This window comes from Ambystoma mexicanum, chromosome 1q (genome assembly GCF_040938575.1).
Source record: "Ambystoma mexicanum isolate Mex_15411 chromosome 1q, UKY_AmexF1_1, whole genome shotgun sequence".
NCBI classification, from domain to species: domain Eukaryota; kingdom Metazoa; phylum Chordata; class Amphibia; order Caudata; family Ambystomatidae; genus Ambystoma; species Ambystoma mexicanum.
In genome coordinates this window covers 1,407,236,203-1,407,260,122 of record NC_090922.1, presented here as the reverse complement: position 1 = coordinate 1,407,260,122, position 23,920 = coordinate 1,407,236,203, and the positions used below count along the sequence as shown (strand labels likewise).

The window sequence follows — 23,920 nt, the reverse complement described above, 5'->3', positions numbered from 1 at the left end:
TCAGGAATCTTCTCCCTCAGGTTCAAGGGACCCTATCCCTTCAAATAAAAGGCCCCGGGTCGAGACACCAGTAAAGGCTTCAGACCCCTTCGAGGTCCAACCCTATTCTTGCCTTTTCCCTACAGGCCAAGGAGACTCTTCCCTTATAGAGGGCCAGGATTTTGAGACACCAGAAGATCTCGCAGTGTCAGATTATTACGGGGAGGACGAAGACGAGGATGAGCCAGAAAATAGCCCAGATATTTTCAGAATGGACTCACCAGTCGAAAGGGAAGCCCCAGTGTCTGATTCCCCAATAGATAATCAGCCCCTCCTGAATGAACTGCTCTCTCGGGCAGCTAACCACTTCCACATAGACACACAAGGTGTCCAAGAAGAGAGGGACTTCGTGGAGGAACTAATAGGGGAAAGGAAGACAGTAGCCCAGACCATTCCCATCCTGAAATCTATTCAACGCAGAATAGCACCATCCCTTGTCAACCCAAACCTGACAAGACCTGTAAACCCGAGAGTAGAGAAGCTGTTTAAAGCAGCCCAGTCGGACCCTCTATATATTAGAGGCCAACTTAAGCCAGACTCTCTAGTCGTAACTAACACCCGCAAGAGAGCTGGAACCCCATTATCTTCCTCGGAGGCTCCCCCCGACAAGGAAAGTAAGAAACTCTATGGTTTTGGTAGAAAAGTAGCTTCCACGGCAGCCTACCAAACCAGAATCGCGTATTCCACCACACTGTTGGCCAGCTACAACTGCCATCAGTGGGAAGAAGTGGCAGCACTAATAGATTCCGCTCCCGAACCCCTTAAGAGCCAGCTATCTCGCATTTGTGCAGAGGGAAGAAACGTCTCAGGCTGCATTTTAAAAGCAACTTTAGACGCCGCAGACAATGCGGGTAGAATTATAGCAGAGGGGACTGTCATCAAAAGACATGCTTGGTTGAGGCAGTCGGGATTCAGAGCAGAAACACAAGCTGCACTCTTAGACAAACCAGTGGAAAGTGATCTCCTGTTTGGAAAGGCAGTCGAGGACGCACTAAAAAACGCTAAGGAGGAATTCGACACCCTCAAATCCCTTGGCCAGTTAACTACAAAACCACCTAACCAAAGAGGGAACGGCAATTTTCGTCGCCCCCGCGGCCAAAATTCCAATAGAGGAAATAGCTATTCCCACACCCAGGGTACACAGTGGAACACCAACTCACAACAGTCTACCCAGGGGTATGGTAGGGCTAGTAGAAGAGGACGTGGTAGAGGCAGAGGCAGCCCCAGTAAAGGAGGCGGCACGCCTCCACCAAAGCAGTGACGCTCATTTCAGGGTCCCTTCCCATGCAACCCCAGTAGGGGGACGAATATCCAGCTTCACCCAGGCATGGGAAGGGATAACATCCGACAGATGGGTGCTGTCGACGGTATCCAAGGGGTACTGTATAGAACTACTGCAACGTCCCCGAAACCACCCTCCAAGACAAAAAGTCCACTCTTTAGAACATCAAAAGATCCTCCTCGAGGAAATCTACAATCTGCTCCTAAAGGACGCGATAGAACTCGTCCCAGGACACCAGGTAAACAAGGGTATCTATTCAACTTACTTCCTTGTGCCAAAGAAAGATTTAACAATGCGCCCAGTATTGGCCTTACGACCTGCCAACAAGTATGTCAAGCCCCAAAAATTCCGTATGACCACGCTACAAGAGGTAATCCCACTCCTAAAAAAGGGGGATTACATGGCAACCTTGGATATGAAAGATGCCTATTTTCATATTTCTATGCTCCCGGCGCACAGAAAATACTTGCGCTTCAAGGTGGACAGTCGCCACTACCAATTCAAGGTACTGCCCTTCGGGATAGCTTCAGCACCAAGGGTATTCACCAAGGTACTGGCGGTGGCAGCTGCACACCTACGCAGGGAGGCAATCCCAGTGTACCCTTATCTAGACGACTGGCTCATAACGGGGGAAACCCCAGGAATCTGCAGATCAAACATTCAGAGGACTATCGACCTCCTCCACGAATTAGGCTTCTCTATCAACGAGAAGAAGTCAAGTCTGGTGCCAAGCACCTCAAAACAGTTTCTAGGAGCTATCCTAGATACTCAGAGAGAATTGACCTTCCCTTCGGAAGAAAGAATTCGGAATATACTTCTGCAAATTCCGCATTATCAGTCAGGTCAACAGATAACAGTACGCAAAGCTATGCGGTTACTGGGCATGATGGCGTCATGCATTTACCTGGTCCCCCACGCGCGTCTGCGCATGCGTCCCATGCAGGAATGGTTGGCGAAACATTGGTCTCAGGCAAGTGGTCAGTGGGACGATCTAGTGGTCGTTTCGCCAACACTCGTACAGAGCCTTCACTGGTGGACAAGAGAGAATATCGCAAAGGGGAAACCCTTTTACGATCCCGAAGTACAGGCAGTGGTTACTACAGATGCATGCCTGACTGGGTGGGGAGCTCACCATCTCCACCACACAGCTCAGGGTCTCTGGTCTCACTCAGTAGCCAAGAACCACATCAATCTGCTAGAGCTTCTGGCAGTATTCCGAGCGCTGCAGGCGTTCGAGCCCCATCTACTGAACTTGTCGGTGCAGATCAGGACGGACAGCACGACAGCCATGTTATATCTGAACAAGCAAGGAGGGACTCGTTCGCCAAATCTGTCCAAGCTTGCCCAGAAAATATGGATATGGGCACTCAGACGGAACATCTTCCTGTCATCGCAACATGTTCCAGGGGAGCTCAATTCCCTAGCGGATGCTCTAAGCAGAGACCCCCTCCCAGAAGAACACGAATGGGTCCTTCACAGAGACGTAGTAGAAGATCTCTTCTCTCAGTGGGGTTTCCCCACTATAGACCTATTCGCCACAAGCGAAAACAAACAATGCCCAGGATTTGCATCCAGGTTCCCCCAAACGGACTCCCAGGGGAATGCCCTGTGGATGAACTGGTCAGGGATGTTTGCGTACGCTTTTCCACCAACTCCTCTCATCAGGAAGGTGGTGTACAAGATGAACAAGGAATCAATGACGCTCATCCTAGTTGCTCCCATGTGGGCGAGACAACCATGGTTTCCACACCTACGCAGGATGGCGGTGTGCGAGCCCATCAGACTCCCAGCCTGGTACAACCTTCTGTCCCAGCAACAAGGTCAAACACTGCATCAGGAACCCAACTCTATGAACCTAGCAGCATGGCTCCTGAAGTCATAGAGTTTGGACATCTCAAATTACCACAGAGGTGTATGGACATTCTAAAAGAGTCCAGGAAACCAAATACAAGACACTGTTACTTTGACAAGTGGAAAAGATTCGTTATCTGGTGCCAGAATAAACAAATCAACCCGGTTGATTGCACTCCTTCCAACGTTGTAACATACATGCTCCACCTGCTGGATGCAGGGTTGGTTTTTAACTCTCTGAAAGTACACCTGGCAGCCCTCTCGGCTTACACCACATCCCATAACAAGGTCTCGTGGTGGAAAGTACCAGTGGTTAAAGCCTTCATGGAAGGAGTAAAGAGACTTCACCCTCCTATTTCGAACCCACCGCCAGGATGGGACCTCAACGTGGTGCTAGCTAAACTCATGGGGCCCCCCTTCGAACCCATGCATAAAAGTAGTCTCAAACACCTGACTTATAAAACGGCCTTCTTAGTAGCCATTACCTCCATAAGAAGGGTCAGTGAAATTCAGGCTCTGTCAGTGCAAGATCCTTTCTTTACTATCCACAAGGACAAACTGGTTTTACGCACACACCCTAGGTTCTCACCAAAATTCATATCCAAGTTCCATGTAAACCAGTCCATCGAGCTTCCGGCTTTCTTCCAAAACCCACAAAGCTCGGCTGAGGTGAAACTACACACCCTAGATGTGCGTAGGGCGGTCTTATACTATGTAAATAAAACCAGACCGCTAAGGAAAACAGATCAACTGTTTGTCTCCGTAGCTACAGGCAGAGAGGGGGATCGCGTCTCTAAGGGCGCTATCTCTAAGTGGATTATCAACTGTATACAGCTGTGTTACTCTCTTTCTAAAAAGACTCTGCCGTTTACACCAAGGGCCCACTCTACTAGAGGCATTGGGGCCACTCTGGCTTTCATTGCAAATGTTCCCCTCGACACCATTTGCAAAGCAGCTACTTGGAGCTCTATTCACACTTTTACTCAGCATTACTGCATTGACACTCATTCCAAGACAGATACACAAGTGGGACAAGCGGTTCTAAGACACCTGTTTGCTCATGACCCTTCTCACATCCCACCTCCTTCTTCTGGTACTGCTCGCTAATCTATGCACAGCATGTGATCTAAGCAGATTCCACAAGCCTCAGAAGGGATACATTACTCACCGTAATCGTATTTCTGATGCTTGTATCTGCTTAGATTCACATGCGACCCACCCTTCCTCCCCTCCGAGAGAAGGCGCATGGTTGCTTGTAGTCTTACCTTTCTGTCTATCTGCTTGGACTATCTGTACTCACGCTACTCCTCATGCTACCTCATGTCAGGAAAAACACAATCTGGGGATCCTAGACGCGTGAGGGATCATGGGTACAGTGGACGTCACACTAGGGATAGTATTACTGGCACGCCCTGTGTCGACGCCCTTTTTCGATTTTCGAAAAACAAACTGTAATACTCCGCAGCTTCCACTAGATGTCGGCCTATGCACAGCATGTGAATCTAAGCAGATACAAGCATCAGAAATACGATTACGGTGAGTAATGTATCCCATATATATATAGTTTAAATTCTCAAATAAACCTTTTAATTTGCAAAACAAACCTACTTCTTGGCTCAGTGGGGTCAGGGGGATTCTAAGAGGGGGGTGTTATACAAGGGTGGTCATCCAGAGTACTGAACTAGACATAAAAATACATTAATAAGGGTTTTCCTCAGCATCCCAGACTAGGCATTGACTTGGCTGTAGTGTTGATTGAATATTGCTTACACAGAGTAGTATGTTTAAAAAAGGAGCTGAAAATGCTTTTGTTCAATCTTGCGCCCAACTAGGGATAATTGCCTTTGGTGATTTTGCTCTTATTCGACTCCAGAGTTCTGTCATGGATTACCCCTCTCGCATCGTTCCAATGCTATCTATCTGATTGTCTGTCTGCGTCCTTTCTTGTACATGCCCTGAGGCCTATGGGCGTGTGGTGCGATGATATAAGAATTTTTAATAAATACATTCACAATATACAGTTCATCAGTTTCTTATCACCCCCAGCCTGCCTGGTATACTCTTGTGCCAGGCGCTAGTTCAGTCTCTCCACCTACAACTTGGTCAATGGTAATTATTTTCTCATCCCCTTTTTTTCTCTACCCTGCACAGCCAACCTGGTTCGCCCTTCACCCAGGTACTGTGTCTTGGAAGACTGCCGCACAGGTCACCTGGCAGCCCAGGTGTACTCTCCTTCCAGGGACTGCCTTGGGACCCAGACCCTTCTACTTTGGCTTTTCACACAGGGATCCTTCTGTATTGTCATGTGGCTTCCCCAGTTTCATATGGATCCCAAACCCTTCTCAGGTTTGTCTTGTAGCTCAGCACTTTGCAGGCTTCCTTAGACTTCAATGAGTTCTTGACCCTTCTGTATTGTCGTGTGGCTTCCCCAGTTTCATATGGGCACCAGACCCATCTCTCAGGTTTGTCTTGTCTGTTAACGAAGTCCTGTTCACTATCCCGCCAGACCTCTCTGTCTCTTATTAGGTTGCTCTTTCACCTCTTCCCAACCACAGCCTCAGGGGTCTTGTGCCTTCCCAGTCCCCCTCGCGTACCTTTGCACTTAATTTGCACGGGTTCTAGTTCTCGGCAGCGCCTGTAAGCTTCTGCTACTCACCCTGGGCTCTCGTGGTCTTCTCTCGGGAGCTCCCCTGCTGATCTCTTCCAGTGAGGAAGTCTCCATTTCTCTGCACACTGCTGGCGCTCACCGTCCCCCTGGACCGCCCTTTTTGGGAGGCAAGCAGGTCTTCTTGGTTCCCCCATGGAGGGAGACTCCAGCTTCCCTCAGTTGTCCAGAGGCTGCTGGGGATCAAGGGTTGCCCCCCTCTCTCTGTGGGTATTGTAGTGGAAGGTTTGACAACACATCAAGGTTTCCCTCCTCTTTTTCTGCTATAGATTGCCCAATAGAAAACTATCAGCCACTAGACTGAACCTCATGGTTCTTACAGGTGATCCTCATTTCTCAAAACTTCTCCCTCGTCACAGTACTTGTCTTCTGACTCCCTTGTGAGTCGCTGGGGTTGTTCTTCATCACAGTGCTTTCTAGGGTAAGAGTAGTGTGACTACAACCTATCAGTCTATTAGTGAAGGGGTTGTTGTAGGAAGGGTGTTTAGGGTCAGGTGATGAGCAGGGATACCACGTTCTGTCCAATTGGTCATCCCTAAACATATAGGAACTAGCCCCCCTCTTTTGAGCAGTGACTATTCTGTGTGTTTCGTCACAGAAAACAAAATAACTCTGCATTCCAAGGTCATTCACAAAACAGTTTGTGTATGAGAACAGAGGTGTACCCTTACAGGATGGTAATATCATTTACCCAGCTCTTAACAGATTGCCTTAATTTAGGGACCTAACCCTCTATATTGGTAGCAATACCTTTTAAAGAGATCCTTCCACCTACTGCATATCGGGGTGTAGCCACCGGAGGCTACCTATCAAAGACTGTTGTTCTCAAACATCTAGATTTCTGTCTTGGCCACATTCACCTGACTTGCAAGCGTCCACTGTTTTGCATAAACAATTTTAGCTAGAAATGTGTGTTTAATGCTTTACATACACTTTGCAATGCCAATTCCACTGTTTATTGTGTAGATTGGTGTACAGAACCATCCACCAAAATGTTCCATCTAAGCAATTGGGTGCCTCAAAATCCCTACAATCCCAGTGCTGATTCCACCTCCTCCAAATGTATAGCTGGAACAAGCTCCCCCCCACCCCTCTTACACACTCCTTCAGCAATCCTCTTCAGAGTTCTTCTGATGGGCTAACTGTGAGGGAGTGCTCTGTTGACTTGGGCCAAATGATGTTTCCGGCAGCTCACACATCTGGTAAAAAGCAAACCAAGATAGGTAAATTCCTGTACAACCATGATCTGATCACCCTCATAGTCCCACCTAGGGGCAGATTTATGTCTGCTGAAAACCATTATGGTCTATACAGTGATGGTTCAGAGTATCTCGCCACACTCGGCAGGTTTTGAAAACCGAGCGTATTTGGAGACCCAAGCAAGAGCATCGAGGTAAGATGAGGCCAGACATTGTCTTAAGCCATTGTTTATGAAAATGTATACCTTCCTGCAAATACTCAGACCCAATTGACCTCATATAGGACGATTGGAAGAGTGAACCAAACTTTTTGTAGCCATAGACTATGGGATCATGCTATATACCTCGTACATTTGGGATAGTGGAGACCTCTTCCTTAGCAGTGCAGGAGCAGTGAAAAGGTCTTGATATGTGTGCTACAAAGGTGACTATGGTGCTCAGGAGAGAGCTTCTCCACTGAGTATCACCTCCATAACCTTGCCACCTTGCACCTCCATCCCTATGCTGTGCTGTACTGCAGTTCTCCTTGCCACTAAAAAGGTGCAGTAGTGACCTGATGATTGTAGTCTGTGGCTCCGCCATTTTGAAGGCACTGTTAGGGAGCTGGCAAACGTAGGGGAATGCTCACTTTATAGTTGGAACAAAAAACACATATTTGTGAGTCCATTGTCTTGTATAGTAACATTTCAACGGTTCTAGAGAGAATTCTGGGTTTGCATGTAATTTTTATGAAAGCTGCCATATTTGGAACCTTGGAGCTTGCACACCTCTTTTGTATTCCCACATTTGTGCACTGCTCTCAGGGCATTTATCAAGCAGCTCCAGTGATCAGGAAGGTAGGCCAGGCTTTAGGGTCATTCAGTTGCCTGTTGTGAAGGGACTACCGAAGGAATGTGTGGTGGTGTGATTAGATGCAGTCATGGTCTTTATCTAGCGCCATACACATGCTTTGGCTTGTAGGCCCATTACTATGATGGAATCATTCAACTTCAACTCCCAGTGTTCTAGGGTTGCTGGCTAAAGGGCATCTGGAAGACTCGGGTTCCATTTACCATTATGCACGTATCGATTTAGTGCTTTTCGTGAAGGTAGATTTGTGAGACAGGATGCGGGCGAGGACCTAGTATATATCATGCTATGTAGGCTAAAAGATGCATTAGTTCTTATACATGTTCTGTATTTGGAACTGTCACATTTCAAAACATTAAATTCAATGTCCTTCGACTTAATACGTGTGTTTTTTTTATTTTAGAATCCTGGAGTGGATCCTGGAACGATCCTTTCCCTGTCCTTGGCCGAGCTGACGGAGAAACTGCAGGATGACTCCCTATCACCAGAGAGTGTCCTCTATACCTACATGGCAAAGGTAAGTTCTGTTTTTATTTTAGAAATTGTTTTTTGGATAACCCAAGGTGAGCGCTGATCGGCACACTGAGATTTAGTAGATTAGTGGAACTGTGACTTTCAAGGGCAATGCTCTAATGAGATAAATCTGGGGCCACTTAATAAAAACATTGTGCTCTAGCACCTGGAGTCTTTATGGCTAAATTGAATTACCAATAAAGATCACAAACCAAATAACCGCACATACTCGAGGACTATGGCAAAATATTACTTTATTCTCATTTAATCAAGTAGGGAGACCTGACAGACATCAGACTGATGCATGCACACTCGCATACAAACTGGATTACAGAGGGGCTTTATACCCCATTATGCGTCATCTGACTGCTCCGCGCCCTGGTCACCCTCTGAACTCGGGCCCATGCCCCTGCATGTCCAGTTGCCTTTGGGCTCCCCAGCACTTAAGGGTTTGTATCTGAAACCCTACAGTTCCTTCTCTCTGCACTTATGAGCCACCCACTGGGTGCACTTGTGAGTTAACTACACTTCCGCCTTCCGCTCCCCCCTCGGCACTTGTCCCCTTCCCACTTCCTCGCACTTGATCGATCTGAATGACAGAAGGCCTAGTAAGATCGTTATTTTGTCCTCCTTCGTTTCCCCCTCCTTGTCTTGTTGCACCTAGAAACACGTGTGTATAGGTGCATTGTAAATGCCACATCATATCATATCTATGACATCATCCTACGTGTGTCAGGTCAGGTGACTTTTTCAACACTTCTCCCTCGTCACAGTACTGATCTTCTGACTCCCTTGTCATTGGGGATGTTCTTTGTGACTGTACTTTCTAGGGTAAGGGTAGTGTGACTACAACTTAATGAGTCTATAAGTGAAGGGGTTGTTGTAGGAAGGGTGTTTAGGGTCAGGTGATGAGTTGGGATACTAGGTTCTCTCCAACTGGTCACCCCTAACCTTCTAGTAGCCCTCCTCTTTTGAGAAGTGACTATGCCTTGAGCTTTGTCACAGAAAACAAAACAACTCTGCTTTCCTAGGTCATTCCCAAAACCAGTTTGTGAATGAAAACAGACATGTACCCTTATAATTTGGTAATGCCGTTTTCCCAGCTCTTAACATATTTCCGTTATTTAGGGACCTGACCCGCCATATTGTTAGCAATGCCTTTAAAGAGATCCTTCTACCCACTTCATATTGCGGTGTCGCCAACAGACTTCTAAGCAATGAGAGGTGCCTCAAATAGTTGGAACAAGCTGCCCTCCCCCACCCCCCCCCTATGCACTCCTTCAGCAATCCGCTTCAGAATTCTACCAATTCTATTTGCCATCCTATGTGGTAAATTATAAAACCTATTGATAGGAGGGATGGGTTAGGAGAACATATCTACTTATAGATCATATAAGGATTAGTGCTTCATTGGCTACCCCTTACCTGTAGGACACGCCTTGAGCTACCTCTAAATGCATACAGTACTGATTATAGCGGACGCAATAGCAGCAGATTGGTCTATGCAATATTGTATGTTAGGTTGTCCACTAGACCCACTGATTGGTTGGCATTCCCACCCAATCTTGGACTTTCAGCTCATAACAGCACGTGTGCGAAACGAAACCTAGGGGCTTTGAATCTCGTCGGACTACTACCTGCATTTCTAATTAATTCCTCTGTCATTGATTCGGCCATAAGCCAAATTTTTCAGTTTGTAGTTGTCCTTGTAACCTGCACACTGTCCGGGAACATTTAGGGAGTGTGAGCACACCATTATCTTCGTCTGAGGCTTAATGAATAGCCCTTGAATCGCGTGTTAGGGGACCACAAAATTGTCCATTTTGACCTGCTATTTACTGCTATTTGATTCAATAATGTTGAATGTCGTTGCTCCTCTTGGACTCTAGAGACTTGCTCACTCCATCTCAAATGAGCTTTCTACACTTTTAATTGTCCAATACTTGTCTCTTGCAAATGTGTTTATCTTTTTTAATCTAAGAGCAATGTGCCCTTAATTCATGGCTTATCCTGGTAAATTCCCATTGTTCCTTACAATTATTCCTTAAAATAGCATCCTAAATCTTCGGCCAACATAGCTTCCTCTTTGTTTTAAACACAGGGCTCTCCAGCATCTCCTGATTCTGCAGCCTTAGTCTATTTCTGGGGTAGCTTGGCTTAATCTGATCGTCCATTTTCCTATTATGGCCGTCTTTGCCACGCTATATATACCTCTTTAGCAAACTTCTATATGTCTTTTCTACCTTGCGTTACTGCGTATTTACAGATATTGGTCCGTAACTAACTTCATCGTCTGAAAATTCATGATTACTTTATCTTTAGGTACATGTTTCTCTTAGTGCTTCAGTTACTCTATCACTTAGGTTTTTCATATTATTTCCATATAGCTTCATATATCTTCAATATGATATCACTTCATCCTCGTTAGATTTCACTTAACGTTCCATAATGCACATTGGTGCGTACTGACATCTGTCCATGTGATATCCTTCCACTTGCTCAGTGCGAGGGTACATTTTCTGTGGATGTCTGAGTGCATAGCGTCTCATACACTCGCTGCTTTACAGGGACATTACATGGGGGGGGGTCCCATTTATAGCTCTTCTCCTGCTATTCCAATATCACAGTGGAGAGGGGGTGGTAACTAGTGGGAACGCTTCCACCTGCTCCTCTACAAGGGCCTGTCACAGTTGTAAATTGATGTCCACTAAGGATGCAACACTAGAATTGTGATTACAAAGGTTTATTCGGGATGTTTGTAAAGTTTGGGCTGAATAGACTCGGAACACAGATAATAGTCCAAATGGCTGCCTTTTCTTCACTTGGTAAATGCCTCTAAAAACACAGTTCTCAGCTTGTTCTGGGTCTATACCTAGCATCACTCAGTTACAAAATTGCAAAGTTTCATTATTATTTTGGTGTTTGTGTTTTTAGCTTATGTCAACTTGGTCTTTAGTGGGGAGATACTTTTTATTTGGCTTGATAGTTGGGCCGCTGTTAGTGCTATGCTGGACTTGCAGGTGGGTCTAGGTGGGTGTCTCGACTGGCCCTAAAGCTTACAGCAGATAAGAGGCTACCTCTGCAGCTTTACAGTCTGTTCTCTTGATTCTTGATCCTTTCCCTGCCCTGGGGTCCTGATATTGTTTCCCAGCAACCTATCCTGCCTTTCCTTCTTGTTGCCCTGCCAAATGCTTGTTTCTGGGGGACTTTACCCTAAATCCTTCTAATTCCTTTCACTATCCGTAAACTCCTGTCACCTCTTTAATATTTCACCACAAGCTCGTTGCTGCTCCCCTCCATCTGGCACATACAATAGACTTATGGTGCATCTGTTCCTTCCTTGCCTCTTTGCTTCTCCTCCATAGGTGTTCCTTCCATTTCCTCCTCTGGTCTCCTCTCCTCCTCTGGTCTTGTCTGCTTCTCTAACGCAGGTCTTCTCTACCCCTCCACTGTGGGTCTTCTCTCCCATTCTGCCACATTTCTTTTCTCCACCTCCTGCTGAACTCCCTACTTGCTGCATTCATTGTTAACCTCTGGGCTTGCCATCTTAAATTCAGACTTCCTTGCTAAGCGAGTCAGACTGCTTACACGGCACTTAATGTTTGCTGTGGCATCGTCCTACTGCCATTACTTTAGATTGGTAAGCTTCTCTGATGGTTCAGCCAGCAACCGACCGGTATTTAATTGGACTTAAGGAGTCTATCACTCGCATTTACAGTGCTTGCATTGCAGTTTGCATATTGATGCCAGCTGAGTATGTGTTCGGCTCCTACGAAGAGAGTACATGTTGCATACTCAACTCTAGCTCACTTTGAGTTAGGGCGGAGCGCCCATATACTATTCCAGGTCTATTTTTACCAGTGCCAATTCCATTTCCCTTTAATGAGGGTCCCCTTCCGGTGCTTATAGGTGGTGCCCTAGTATCGCACACCTGGTTGGTGAGGCAGACAACATTTTCACAGCGAAATGCCTATCCCTAGAATAGTGGTTAGCAATAGACAGGGCTACTAGCAAGCTATCGGTTTCCCCATTATGTAAACTTAGTGGTACTGGGAAGTGTGTCCCATTAATGTTAGTACCCGCTGGCAGGCGCCTCTACCTTGTACTGCCGGAAGAAACCAAGTGTGTGGAGCCATTTGACCCACCAGCTCTGCATGCTTGACACATATTAGGGAGTTGGCGGTACAGGGAAGAAATCCTCCTAGTTTAGTCAAGCTTGGAGCATTGTGAATGTATTGCCGCTCCCCCAGCCCCCCATCCCTTCATGCCCTCAAACCACCAGAGAGGGTGTCTCATAGGCCAGAGGACTTGTTTCTGTCCTGCTTGGAGCAATTGGCATTATTCTAGGTACTGCCCAGTCACTTTTTCTTTGATTCATGGATCCTAAAAGGAATTGTAAGGTTTGATCAAATAAAATCCAATAGGCCTTTTCTGCCAATAAACTAAGTCTTCTGGACTCGGCAGTGGATAATGATATGGCAGAAGCATTGCTTGGCATAATCTAATGTGGAAGCAACTAGACAATTCGCACATCGGTTAGAGAAAACGGTTCCATGTAAAAATATCCCCGAAATAATATCTCCAATACAAAATATCGCCGTGATTTGGCTGTGCACATGTCGTTTTATCTAATCTAACAGATGTACATTTAGCATTGTGCTAATGAAGTATTTTCGAGACTGTGCTATTAGAATCGCATGAAGTAAAAGCAATCAATCACTGTGCAATGTAAACACGAGGCAGGTCACCAGTACAAAGAAACCTGTCGGAGCACAAGCAGCCAAGCGTGAAAGAGAACAGCTCCGTGTCAGTTAACTACCTAACAAGCGTTAAGGGAAGAAACTGACGAGGAGCAGGCTTGGCCCAGAACAGTAGGCAATTTCATATTAAGGCGAGCCTGTCCTATACAAATAGTAATGCGAAAGGTTTTCTTTTAGGGAATCGGAGAATATGAAACATTTGGTAAACCCATGGGGAGATATATATATATATCTCTTTCGTTTTCAGTATTTCCCACTGCAGCAATTCCGTCTGCAAATGTCCACGTCATTGAAAATCAATAGAACTTTGCTGCTTACACAACAGAATCACATTAAGTAGAAAGTTTTCCTGTTGTATTTCCACCGATCCTTCATTTTAAAACTGACTTTCATTTGGGTTTCTAGCCCTGTCGCCGTCGCGAAGTGGCCGGAAATACATTCAGTTCGCGTGTGAGGAAAAATAAACATGTTTTTTAGAAGTACATTACTTTCTGAGGCGTTTTTGTCTCGTTTGATGTGTCGGCGTGTGAGAAAGATAAAAATAAACATTTGAAGCACAGTATTTTCTGAGGCGGGTTTCTTTCTTTTGATGCATTACTGTCAGCGAGGGGTAAAAATAAACATGTGCGATATGTGTCACAGTGATATAAATCTGGCGATATGTGTCAGAGTGGGAAGGGGCGCACTGATAACCGCGATATTTTGCACAACGAAATTATCTCCAGGAATAATATTACGTGATACCCAGAAAACACTTGGAAATCACAAGATTTACAAAAGAATCGGGCAAACGCTCAAGGATTTCCTTCCACAAAAGCTTAGTTGGATTGATGAACAAGTTGTATGTGGACATTTTAGGGGATAATTGCAATAGTTTCTCATCAGACCAGAGTGTCTTAATAAGGGGAGCAGACAACCTCAACACGCATGTGCTTATGGGATATTTTGGTGACTTAACTGATAAATTCAGATATTTTTTTTTATTTGTTTATTTTTGTTTTATTGGTTAAATCAAATTTCTTTTCAACCTTTAACCAAAGAAAAAAGATCCAAGTCCTTTTCCCAAGCCCCTCCATCGTTATGCTTAATGTTTGTCCATCCTCTCAAGATTCCACATTTCCGTCCTTTAGTCCCTTTGAGATCGATTCTATGAATCTTAGGGCTTCTAGGGTGGGGCTGATTTTTTGCACCGTCATGATTTGTTCCCAGTATTCCTCAGCTGTTATTTCATTTGTGTTAACCACCCATTCACCTAGATATAGGCTCCTTTGGGTGCATAATTCTGAACAAAAAAATAGCCAATGTTCCACTGTTTCCAACATCTCTAGGTCATTACAGAAACGACATCTTGCGTCTTCCACTAGAATTTGTTTCCTTATCCACTGGACCTTTCTTGTTGGCAGGATGTTTAATCTGCATCTCATCAATAGGTCCCTATATTTTGAAGAGGGAAATCGTCGCAGGTAAGGGGGAGGTTCATTCAATGCTCTTCGTTCCCACGTAAGGTTATGGCAATTTGTGTTCTGCATTTTCCGATTATCCGTGGAGATCCAGTCTTTTTCCCGCATGTTTTTCTTCGCTTTCTCAGGGTTTTCTTTTAGCGTTTCAGTTTTGATGTGGTGATATTCCAATATTTTGAGTCAGTTCTGTTTCCAAGCCTCAAAACGGGAGTCTTTGTTTCTTACCTCTATTTTGGCTAGCAATTCAAATGGGATGGACGGCTTATCTAGGATACACTTCCGAAAGAGTCTTCCACAGGACTGTTGACTCCATCAATTGCAGTCTTAGTTTGTGTCTTATTGTCGAGACAGGGAGGCAATTTGGGATCCTGAGTAACCTTCTCCAGAAAAAAGCCTCTAGCACATTCCATGTTTTCCAATGGAGGTTTAGCAGGGATTCTGCTCCATATGTTAAGCTTGCCACTACCTTTTGTTTGTAAAATGTGATTACTGGCAGCATTGAGAAGGATCCGTAACGTTGGTGGAGAGCTCGAGCTTGGTTAGTTAGTTTTATCAGCTTTGCTTTGATGGAATCTAACTGCCCTTGCTCATTGATGTTCTTGTTGATTTGTACCCCCAGGTAGACTGTTGAGTCCACTATTTTCAGTGGTTGGTTGTCCAAAGACCAGGTGAATCCCTTTTTCTGTTGTCTGGCTCTGGATCCACACGCCGACTGCATTATTAAGATCATGGATTTTTTTACGTTGACCTTCAGGTGGTTTTGATTAAGTAGGACTTAAATTCCACAATTCGTCTTTGCAGACCTATGGGGGTTTTATCCACAAATACAAGGTCGTCTGCGTACACCGTCCATGCGAGGGCTTCGTCCTGAAATACTGGAGGAAATGCACGGATTTGGTCCTGGGATTCTTTCATATCTGCTAGGTACAGAACGAACAGGAAAGGTGGCAGTGCACACCCTTGCTTTATGCCCTTAGATGTCGGGATTTTCTGTGTCAGGTCTCCTTGTTTTGAGACAACTATCTGAACTGAAGTTTTGGTATATAGTTCCTGAATTGCTCAAGCAGATCCTGCGGACAGTTCCACTTCCTTAGTTTGGCCCATAGGAGTTCTCTGCAGATCCCATCGAAGGCCTGTTCGAGGCCGACGAAACCCAGGTATATGTTCCTCTTTTGTTTTAATGCTTGTAGCTTGAGTATATTCAGGATGAATAGATTCAATGATGTTCCCACGCCGCTCATGAATGCAGTTTGTCTCTTATCAAGGATCCCTGTCCTTATTGCCCAGTTTTTTAAATCTCTCAGCAAGATGGAACAGAACAGTTTTCCTATGCTGTCGAGTAGGGCGATAGGCCTATAGTTCCTCGGGTTGTTGCAATCTCCTTTCTTATATATAGGTACTATTAGGGCCTCCTTCCAGGATTGGGATATTGATCTTGTTGTTAAAATCTGCTGGAATAATATTAAGATGAAATCTGCCCACTCTTCCTTGTTTTCCTTGAGCATACAGTTAGAGATGCCGTCCGGGCCCGCGCTCGAGATTAACTCAACTTTTGTATCCTTATTAGGATATCTTCCCTGTAAATGTCCATTAACCATTCGTTTCCTGATCTTTGCTCGGTCTTGATAGGGTCTTTCTCCTGAAAGAGATCTGTATAGAACTTCACCCAATCCTCCTTTGACACATTACTAGATGTCGGTGCAGTCTGGAGTTCTCCCCCTTTTATTGATTATCTCCCATAAGGACCTTGAGTTAAACGTGGTTATTGCTGCCATCATTTTTTCAGCATCTAATTGTGCTCGCCACATCCTGGTGGATTTTAGCCAGTTTTTATAAAGCTGTTTGCAAAGTCTTATAAGTTCCTCTTTATTAGTGAGGGAGCTTTTCCACAGACATCTCAGTTCTGTACGATGTTCCCTTCGTTTCACCACCAAGATTTTGTTGTATGCATGTTTCCTTATCACCTCTTGTTTTTTATTAGGACCAGTCTTGATCTCAAACTCCTTCAAAAGACAACCATATTCCACTGTGTCTTGGTTTTCTTCAACGTTATGTTTCAATTGCTCTACTAGTAGGGGGATAGAGCTAGCTTTGATTATTAGCCTTGTGCGTCCGCCCGATAATACCAATTCGGGAAAGTTTCGGTACTTCGGCTCTTCCGTCTTCCAGAGAAGTTCAATTTCAAGCAGAGCGTGATCGCTAACCATCTGTTGGACTACTTTCAAGGAGTTTATCCAGGGTAAGGTGTTTCTGGCAATGAAACAGTAGTCCAGGCAAGCAGCCCTCGAGTTCGCAGTCCAGGTGTTTGATCCTGGAAGGTCCCCTACTGTTTGACCGTTCAACATGGACATCTCCCTGGTGTCCATTTCTGCGAGCCAGAGTTTTTCATTAGGCGGCAGAGTCTGTCTTCTTTTCAGCAGGCACTTTTTATCCAGCAGTTTAATATTTAGGTCCCCGCATAGGATGATCAGTTGGCCCTCATCCTCTAACATTGCTGCATCAATAGCCGTCATTATCTCCGCAAGATATTTACTTGTGGCTATTTCTGAGGGGTTCCAATATGTGTTTATTAGAAGGAGTCTCCTTTCATTTCTACCTCTGTTTTTCACCAGTTTGAGTATCTGTAGAAACGGGTTCGGAGTTTGATGTTCTAGTACTTGCAATTGACAAGCCTCCTTCACTAGGGTTACCAGCCCTGCCCGAGGTCTTCTTAAGGGTCCTTTCTGTGCCGGATTTATGTAGACTTAATAGCCTTCACACACCGGAGTTCTTCTGAGCCAGCTCTCTTGTGTACAAATTAATTCATATTTCACTAGGAAATTACTCTCTCCCGAGTAGAGATGTCCGAATCCCCGTGTGTTCCATGATGCCAATAGAGGTTTAGTTCCTTTTCCACTGCAATTAATCTATTGTCTCTTTTTTTCTGGTATGATGGGGGGGTTACTTCTTCTTATTTCCGCGATTCCTGTCCCTTTTTCACTCTGATTTGAATTATAAATCGTGAATCTCAGTTTTGTTAATTGATACTCTGTGGCCTTTCGGTAGTTATTTATTTTGTTCGTTGGATCTGAGCAACGATCCCTTGTATCCTTCTGATGTTGTCTGGCACTTGACTTTTGTATTGACCCTCCTTCCTGCCTTGTGTTCGTGGCTTTCCTTTCAAAGGTTTTCATTATTTTTTCCACTCTCGCTGTGGGAGGTCTGACGGTTTTTACTTCTTGCTGATCACTTTTTTTTTCCTGGGTCATCGAGTTTGTATCCCCAGGACTCAAGGTTATACCTTAACCCCCACAGACTTTCTTTCAGTTTACTTGTCCTCAGGTGTAGTAGGACCACATCCGGCTTTTTTTCATCAATGAACTCGACTATTGCCAAGTCATCACTATGGATTCTCAAGGTTGATGGTAGGTCTTTAAGTAATGCCATCATCCTAGCCCTGTTCAACACGATCCGTTTTCTGTCACTCCACACCCATTCCAATCTCAATGTATGAAATTGACCATATTTACCCACAGTCTCCCGTTCATCTCCTTGCTGGCTTTTTTTTGTTTGCTTTTCTCGATTCCTATATCTCAGAGTTTTTCTCTCTTTCGAATACCGCCGATTGACTGGACTTGTTTGGAGTCTTTCATTTCGCCTGACTTCTAGCTGTTTTAATAACTCCAGTTTTTTTGTTGTGTTGTTAGGGCTCCTTTTCCTGTCCATTATAGTTAATCGAGGATCTTTGGCTATGGTGTCTCTCTTCTTTTCTTTACGATCATTAGATCTTTCGTCACAAAATTCGTGGGGAGATTTCCCTCTCCCATTGGATCTATTTCCTTGATACCTGTCCCTTGTCTTCCTTTTGACGCTTCCTTCGTCATTTTTTTGGAGACTTTCTCGAGAGTCACACCTCCTGTGGGATCGGTTTTCTTGATACCTGTCCCGTGGGCTTCTTTTCTCATTTCGATGCTGCTCTTTCAGATGGTTGGTACCTTCAGATCTTTGGTTGTCCACTTCATTGTTTATTATTTATTCATTAGGTTTCTTTTTCCTTTGATCTTTGTGTCTTCTCGTTTTCTTTTTTTTTTTCTCCCATCGAGGCAGAGTCTAATTGGTTGTCTATTGCTTGCCATTCAGATAAGCTGATGTTGTCCCACAGCTCATCCTCTTTGAGTTCTTCAGCTGTTTCTATGAGGTCACTCAAGCAGACACTTGTCAAAATCTTTTTCATTCTGTTTAATAGCGGTTTTCCCCTTTGATGGTCCTGACAAGCTTATTTCTCTCCTCTGCTTTTTAGGTAGGGATTCATCCCTCTCCTCAATAGGCAGTTTGATGTTCCTTAAGAATGCTGTGGATCCATTTGCTTTACGCTTTTGAGCTTGATTTTTTGCTTTCTTTTGACTTATTCCTTTCTTGTCTTGGAAAGGATCTTCTGGGCAAACGCTCCTTTTTTCTGTTTGATGCGTAAGTTCTTTGAAAATCGCATAGTTTGATTTCTTTTACTCGTCATCTATTATCAACAGGCAGTCTGAATTATTGGGTCTAGCTGTTTTTAAGCCCTTCCCTAGTACTAGGGGGCCGTCTGTTTTTTCTTTACATTGATCACTTCAGGACTTTTCCTCATCGGCGCTTCCGAGTCCTGGTCCCTTTCAGAACCAGGGATCTGGTTTGGGATCTGTTTTCAAGGAGGACTGCTGGTTTTGCTTCCTTATCCACTTATGATCCTCAAGTATGACTTCCATCAAGAGTTGCTTATCGTTGGATTCCTGGCGCGCCAAGTCGCACAGGCGATTTTGCCACTGGTGTGACAAGTCAGACTCTTTTTGCAATCTCATATCCAGTTGCTTCGTGAAGCTTACTATTTCGCCCATTCCTTCCTCAGTTTTTAATGCTAAGGTATGTAGTAGCTGTAAGTTTTCGTTCATGGACTCATAAAGTTTCAGAAAGGGGGCAAGTGTGATGTTTAAAGATGCCATCATCACATTCTGAATGAGCCATGTCGTCCCTTTTTCCCTTGCAGTATAGATCACTTATTTTTTCCATGGAGATGCCATCAATACTCATAGACTGTGTCATTTTCAACGACCCCTGCGGAGCTTTGCTTCTGTAATCCGTTTGTCTGGGACCTGGATTTTGCTGTGGATTTCCCCCTCTTTGTGAGGTATTAGAATCCAATTGGTCTGTTAGATCCACATCATCATCAAGCGCTGCCAGTTTCTCCTTAATGAATGATAGACTTCTCCTTTTCTCCCTTACTATTTTACCAGTAAGGTTTGAAATGTCCAGAATTAATTTCGAAGCGAGGTTTGAGTTACTAAGCGTTTCGTGGGTCGTGCCGTTACAGCCACTTTGGGGGAGGATGGCCGGCAAGTGACCAGACCTCTGTTCGCTACAATCTCCGAGACTTAGGTCTGAGTCATTAAAAGTGTTTGCGTCGAACATTCTCTGCTCCTCATTTGGATGTGGGGATTCCCTCCAGCTGGGTAGTATACTCTGGGTGGCTGCTTTTATCTGGGGCATCTCTTTCTCAGTAATAGAGGGGACTGTGATCGCCCCCTTCTGAGTTGGTGTTTTATCCCGAGGGATTCCCGCTTTCCCTGCTTTGGGACAGGCAACTCCCGCCCCTGATGCGTATTTTTGGTCAACCCCCTCCTCTGCTGTAATTGGATCAGATGTTTCGACCCCCTTTCAACCCCACTCCCAGCGCCTTCTCTAGTGGAGCCTCCCGCTCTGATTGTTCAATAGTCAGGTTCTCCTCGATTATGTCGGGCATCTCCCCAACAAGTTCTTCCCCACTGAGCGTCTTCGAGTGGATGGGCTCAATCGGGGCCACCTCAGTCTCCTGGGGCCTCTGGAGGTTTATCTTATCCCTCTGTTTGTTTGGCAGAGTTAGCTGAATTGCCACTGCCTGGCCCTTTTCCACTCTAGGAGGGGTCTGATCTTGGGCGGCTCCGACCCCGCTAGTTATTTGGTGTAGTTCTCCGTCTTCAGGTGCTACGACCATAGGGGCGGGATCTTCCGTGGCCATTTCAGCCACCAGGGGCTGGGCCTGCTCCGGGACTATTTTTTTCGGGAAAGCCAGGCGGCTTTGTCTCCAAGGCAACACGCCTTTATTGAGGCCTCCCGTAGTTGGTGAATGGCCCCCTGCAGGAACCGGATAGGAAGCAACCCGCTGCCTTACCTGCTGTCAGGTTTTAACCCTTTCTTCCGCCCCTGGATCTGAGATGTCACTTTTCAGGCATCCCATCATCGTGCAGCTCCTCTCTGTTTGCACCAGGGGAGAGGGAAACTCAATCTCCTGGTCGGGGGCTCCTCTCCGCCGCACCGCTGAAAACTATATGTTTGTCTGAATGGGCTTGCGTGACCACCGACCGCAGAGTAGGATCACAGCCACAGCAAGCAGCCAAACAGCACAACAGCCAGGCGAGGCCCGTTGCGCGCTCGGGCTTAGCGCCGCAAGGGTGTCTGGGTAGGGGCTTTATAGCACTCTTTCTTCCTGTGGGTGTAGCAGGGGGCGGGTAGTGGGTGGGGCCGGGCCGCACTATGGCGCAATGGAGTTCTCCTTTTCCTGCCTTCCTCACGCCCACGTTCACACGCCTCCAGGCGTCCTCTCCGGGAGTCCAACAGCTGACAGGCTGCAACACGGAGTACGGGATAGCAGCCGCAGCCACAGCACAACAGCCAGACGATGCCCTTTGCGCGCTCGAGCTTAGCGCCGCAAGGGTGTCAGGGTAGGGGCTTTATAGCACTCCTTCTTCCTGTGGGTGTAGCAGGGGGCGGGTAGTGGGCGGGGCCGGGCCACGCTATGGCGCAATGGAGTTCTCCTTTTCCTGCCTTCCTCACGCCCACGTTCACACGCCTCCAGGCGTCCTCTCTCGGAGTCCAACAGCTGACAGGCTGCAACACGGAGTACGGGATAGCAGCCGCAGCCACAGCACAACAGCCAGACGATGCCCTTTGCGCGCTCGAGCTTAGTGCCGCAAGGGTGTCTGGGTAAGGGCTTTATAGCACTCCTTCTTCCTGTGGGTGTAGTAGTGGGCGGGGCCGGGCCGCGCTATGGCGCAATGGAGTTCTCCTTTTCCTGCCTTCCTCACGCCCACGTTCACACGCCTCCAGGCGTCCTCTCCGGGAGTCCAACAGCTGACAGGCTGCAACACGGAGTACGGGATAGCAGCCGAAGCCACAGCAAAACAGCCAGACGATGCCCTTTGTGTGCTCGGGCTTAGCGCCGCAAGGGTGTCTGGGTAAGGGCTTTATAGCACTCCTTCTTCCTGTGGGTGTAGTAGTGGGCGGGGCCGGGCCGCGCTATGGCGCAATGGAGTTCTCCTTTTCCTGCCTTCCTCACGCCCACGTTCACACGCCTCCAGGCGTCCTCTGCGGGAGTCCAACAGCTGACAGGCTGCAACACAGAGTACGGGATAGCAGCCGCAGCCACAGCAAAACAGCCTGCTAAGCCCTTTGCACGCTCGGGCTTAGCAGATTATTGCCTCATGAAATTGTGCCTGAGGTGCGCCCTTACTACAGTTTCACCTGCACATATGCAGTACATTACAAAAGCATATCTCCTATCTGGAAAGACATCTCTTCAATGCATATGCCCTATCACTGACTGTAAAAACCAGTGGTTATTCTATCCAACACCCTACCCTCCCTGTCCCCCCAAACAGGAACATTAGTTATTTTGTGGTTCTATTGAATAAAAGAAAATATACTCCAGTAGAGGAATGGGATTCTGTAACATTGTGCACTTCAGCCATTTTGGCAGTCTTGCTGTGTGTCTTTGTAAGTAGAGGGGGATTTATTAATGGGATGGGGGGGAAAAGCTGATGCATATCTTATGCTGATGATGTATTTTGGTCGGAAGTACCCTAATCCTGGGTGCTTTCTAAGTGGTTAGTGAAAGGGACATTTGGCTGAGTGTTTCATCCAGATGGGAACACGCAGCACTGCGTGGACTGAGTTAGTATTAGGTTTGAGAGGGGGGTGGTGCGTGAAGTGTGGTAGGGGGCAGTGATTTGCTCTGTCAATGTGGTGTGTTTGTAGGTTGCTTGCTGGCATGTCCGAGGGTTGATTGTGTGAGTGAGGTAAGGTGGAGAGTTAAGAGGAGCGGAGTAGGTTAGTGGGGAAAAGGAAATGGTTATGCGAGAGACCCTTTGGTTCAAGATTGATTGGTACTGTTTTGTTGGAGATGTTGTATCTGTTGACCCAGGGTTCTTCTTGTTCTGAGTCCTAGGTTCACGGGTTGTGTGCAGGCCTGTTGAATGTTCGCTTGAGTATCTGCCTGATTCTATTTAAAGGTCTCTGGGAAACCCTTATGAGGCACAACCTATCTTTGCCAGTAATGGTCGTCAATTTAAATTGCATGAAGCTGCTAACAAAAACACAAACCCACAATCACACACACCCATACGTTAGGTCTTCTCTTCAGGGTGCACGGACAAATTCAGACACAGCGTGTTGGCGCATCCCGAGAAGGACTTGAATCCCTTGGGTGCAGCGGCATAGCTCGTGCAACAACGACAACATGGTTACCGAGCAGTGTTAATTTTCTTAGAAAATATCAGGGCTGGCTCTGAGTCAGTGCCAGCCCTGACTGCACCATCCGTGAGGGAGGCATAGGAAGGCGCACCAGGGAGAAAGCCAGGTGGGCGACTACCCCCCACCCCCTCCTTGCTCTGCCCCTGTTTGGATTCTCTGCCTAGCACAGAGAGATGGTGCCATTGTTCCAGAAATAAACAGTTTTCTTAGTTATAGTATTCACTTTGCTGACACCCATTTTCTTTGAAGAAATTACATAGAAAAAACGAATCAAATATTTTTAACAAAATGGTGGTGGGTCCCCAGCCTCCCAAACCTCCCATTACCAATACTATTAACCCTACCCCAACACCCTGTTGGGATGCACGTACAGCTCCCAGCCCCACCCTATTGATTTAGGTTAAGGAAAATGTATAAGCGCACAAGGAAGTGAATGTGTGCGGTTAAGGGGGGGTGGGGTAAGCAACGTGGGTATAGCCAATGAAGTGGGTTGTAGTGATTAAAGAAACGTAGGTAGGCTCAAAGATAAGGCAGGAGTGACATTGTAGCACGATAGTTGCTGCATCACACTGTATAGTAACACACACATAGGCCCTAAACCCCACGGCAAGAAACCCTGAAGCGCTGCCATCTTTAGTGTTAGGCCTGGTTTGTTGCAGGCCATGATGAAAGCAGCAGAATGGCTTGGAATTAGGTCTGACATCCCATTTCTATCCCAAGCCACAGAAGGAAAACCAAGCATAGTGACGTTCAGGCCTGGTAGGTAACATATATTGATAACA

The 23,920-nt window shown here is 46.1% G+C and overlaps 1 protein-coding gene across 2 annotated transcripts in view; it reads left to right on the top strand.

Annotated features, from left to right (window-relative positions):
• Positions 1-23,920, top strand: part of LOC138548350 (vitamin D3 hydroxylase-associated protein-like) — a 476,815-nt gene that overhangs the window by 113,512 nt on the left and 339,383 nt on the right. For both annotated transcript variants that reach the window (XM_069642270.1, XM_069642271.1), the window contains exon 2: positions 8,289-8,402. In XM_069642270.1, coding sequence (XP_069498371.1) covers positions 8,289-8,402 — 114 coding nt within the window. The remainder of the gene's footprint in view (positions 1-8,288; positions 8,403-23,920) is intronic.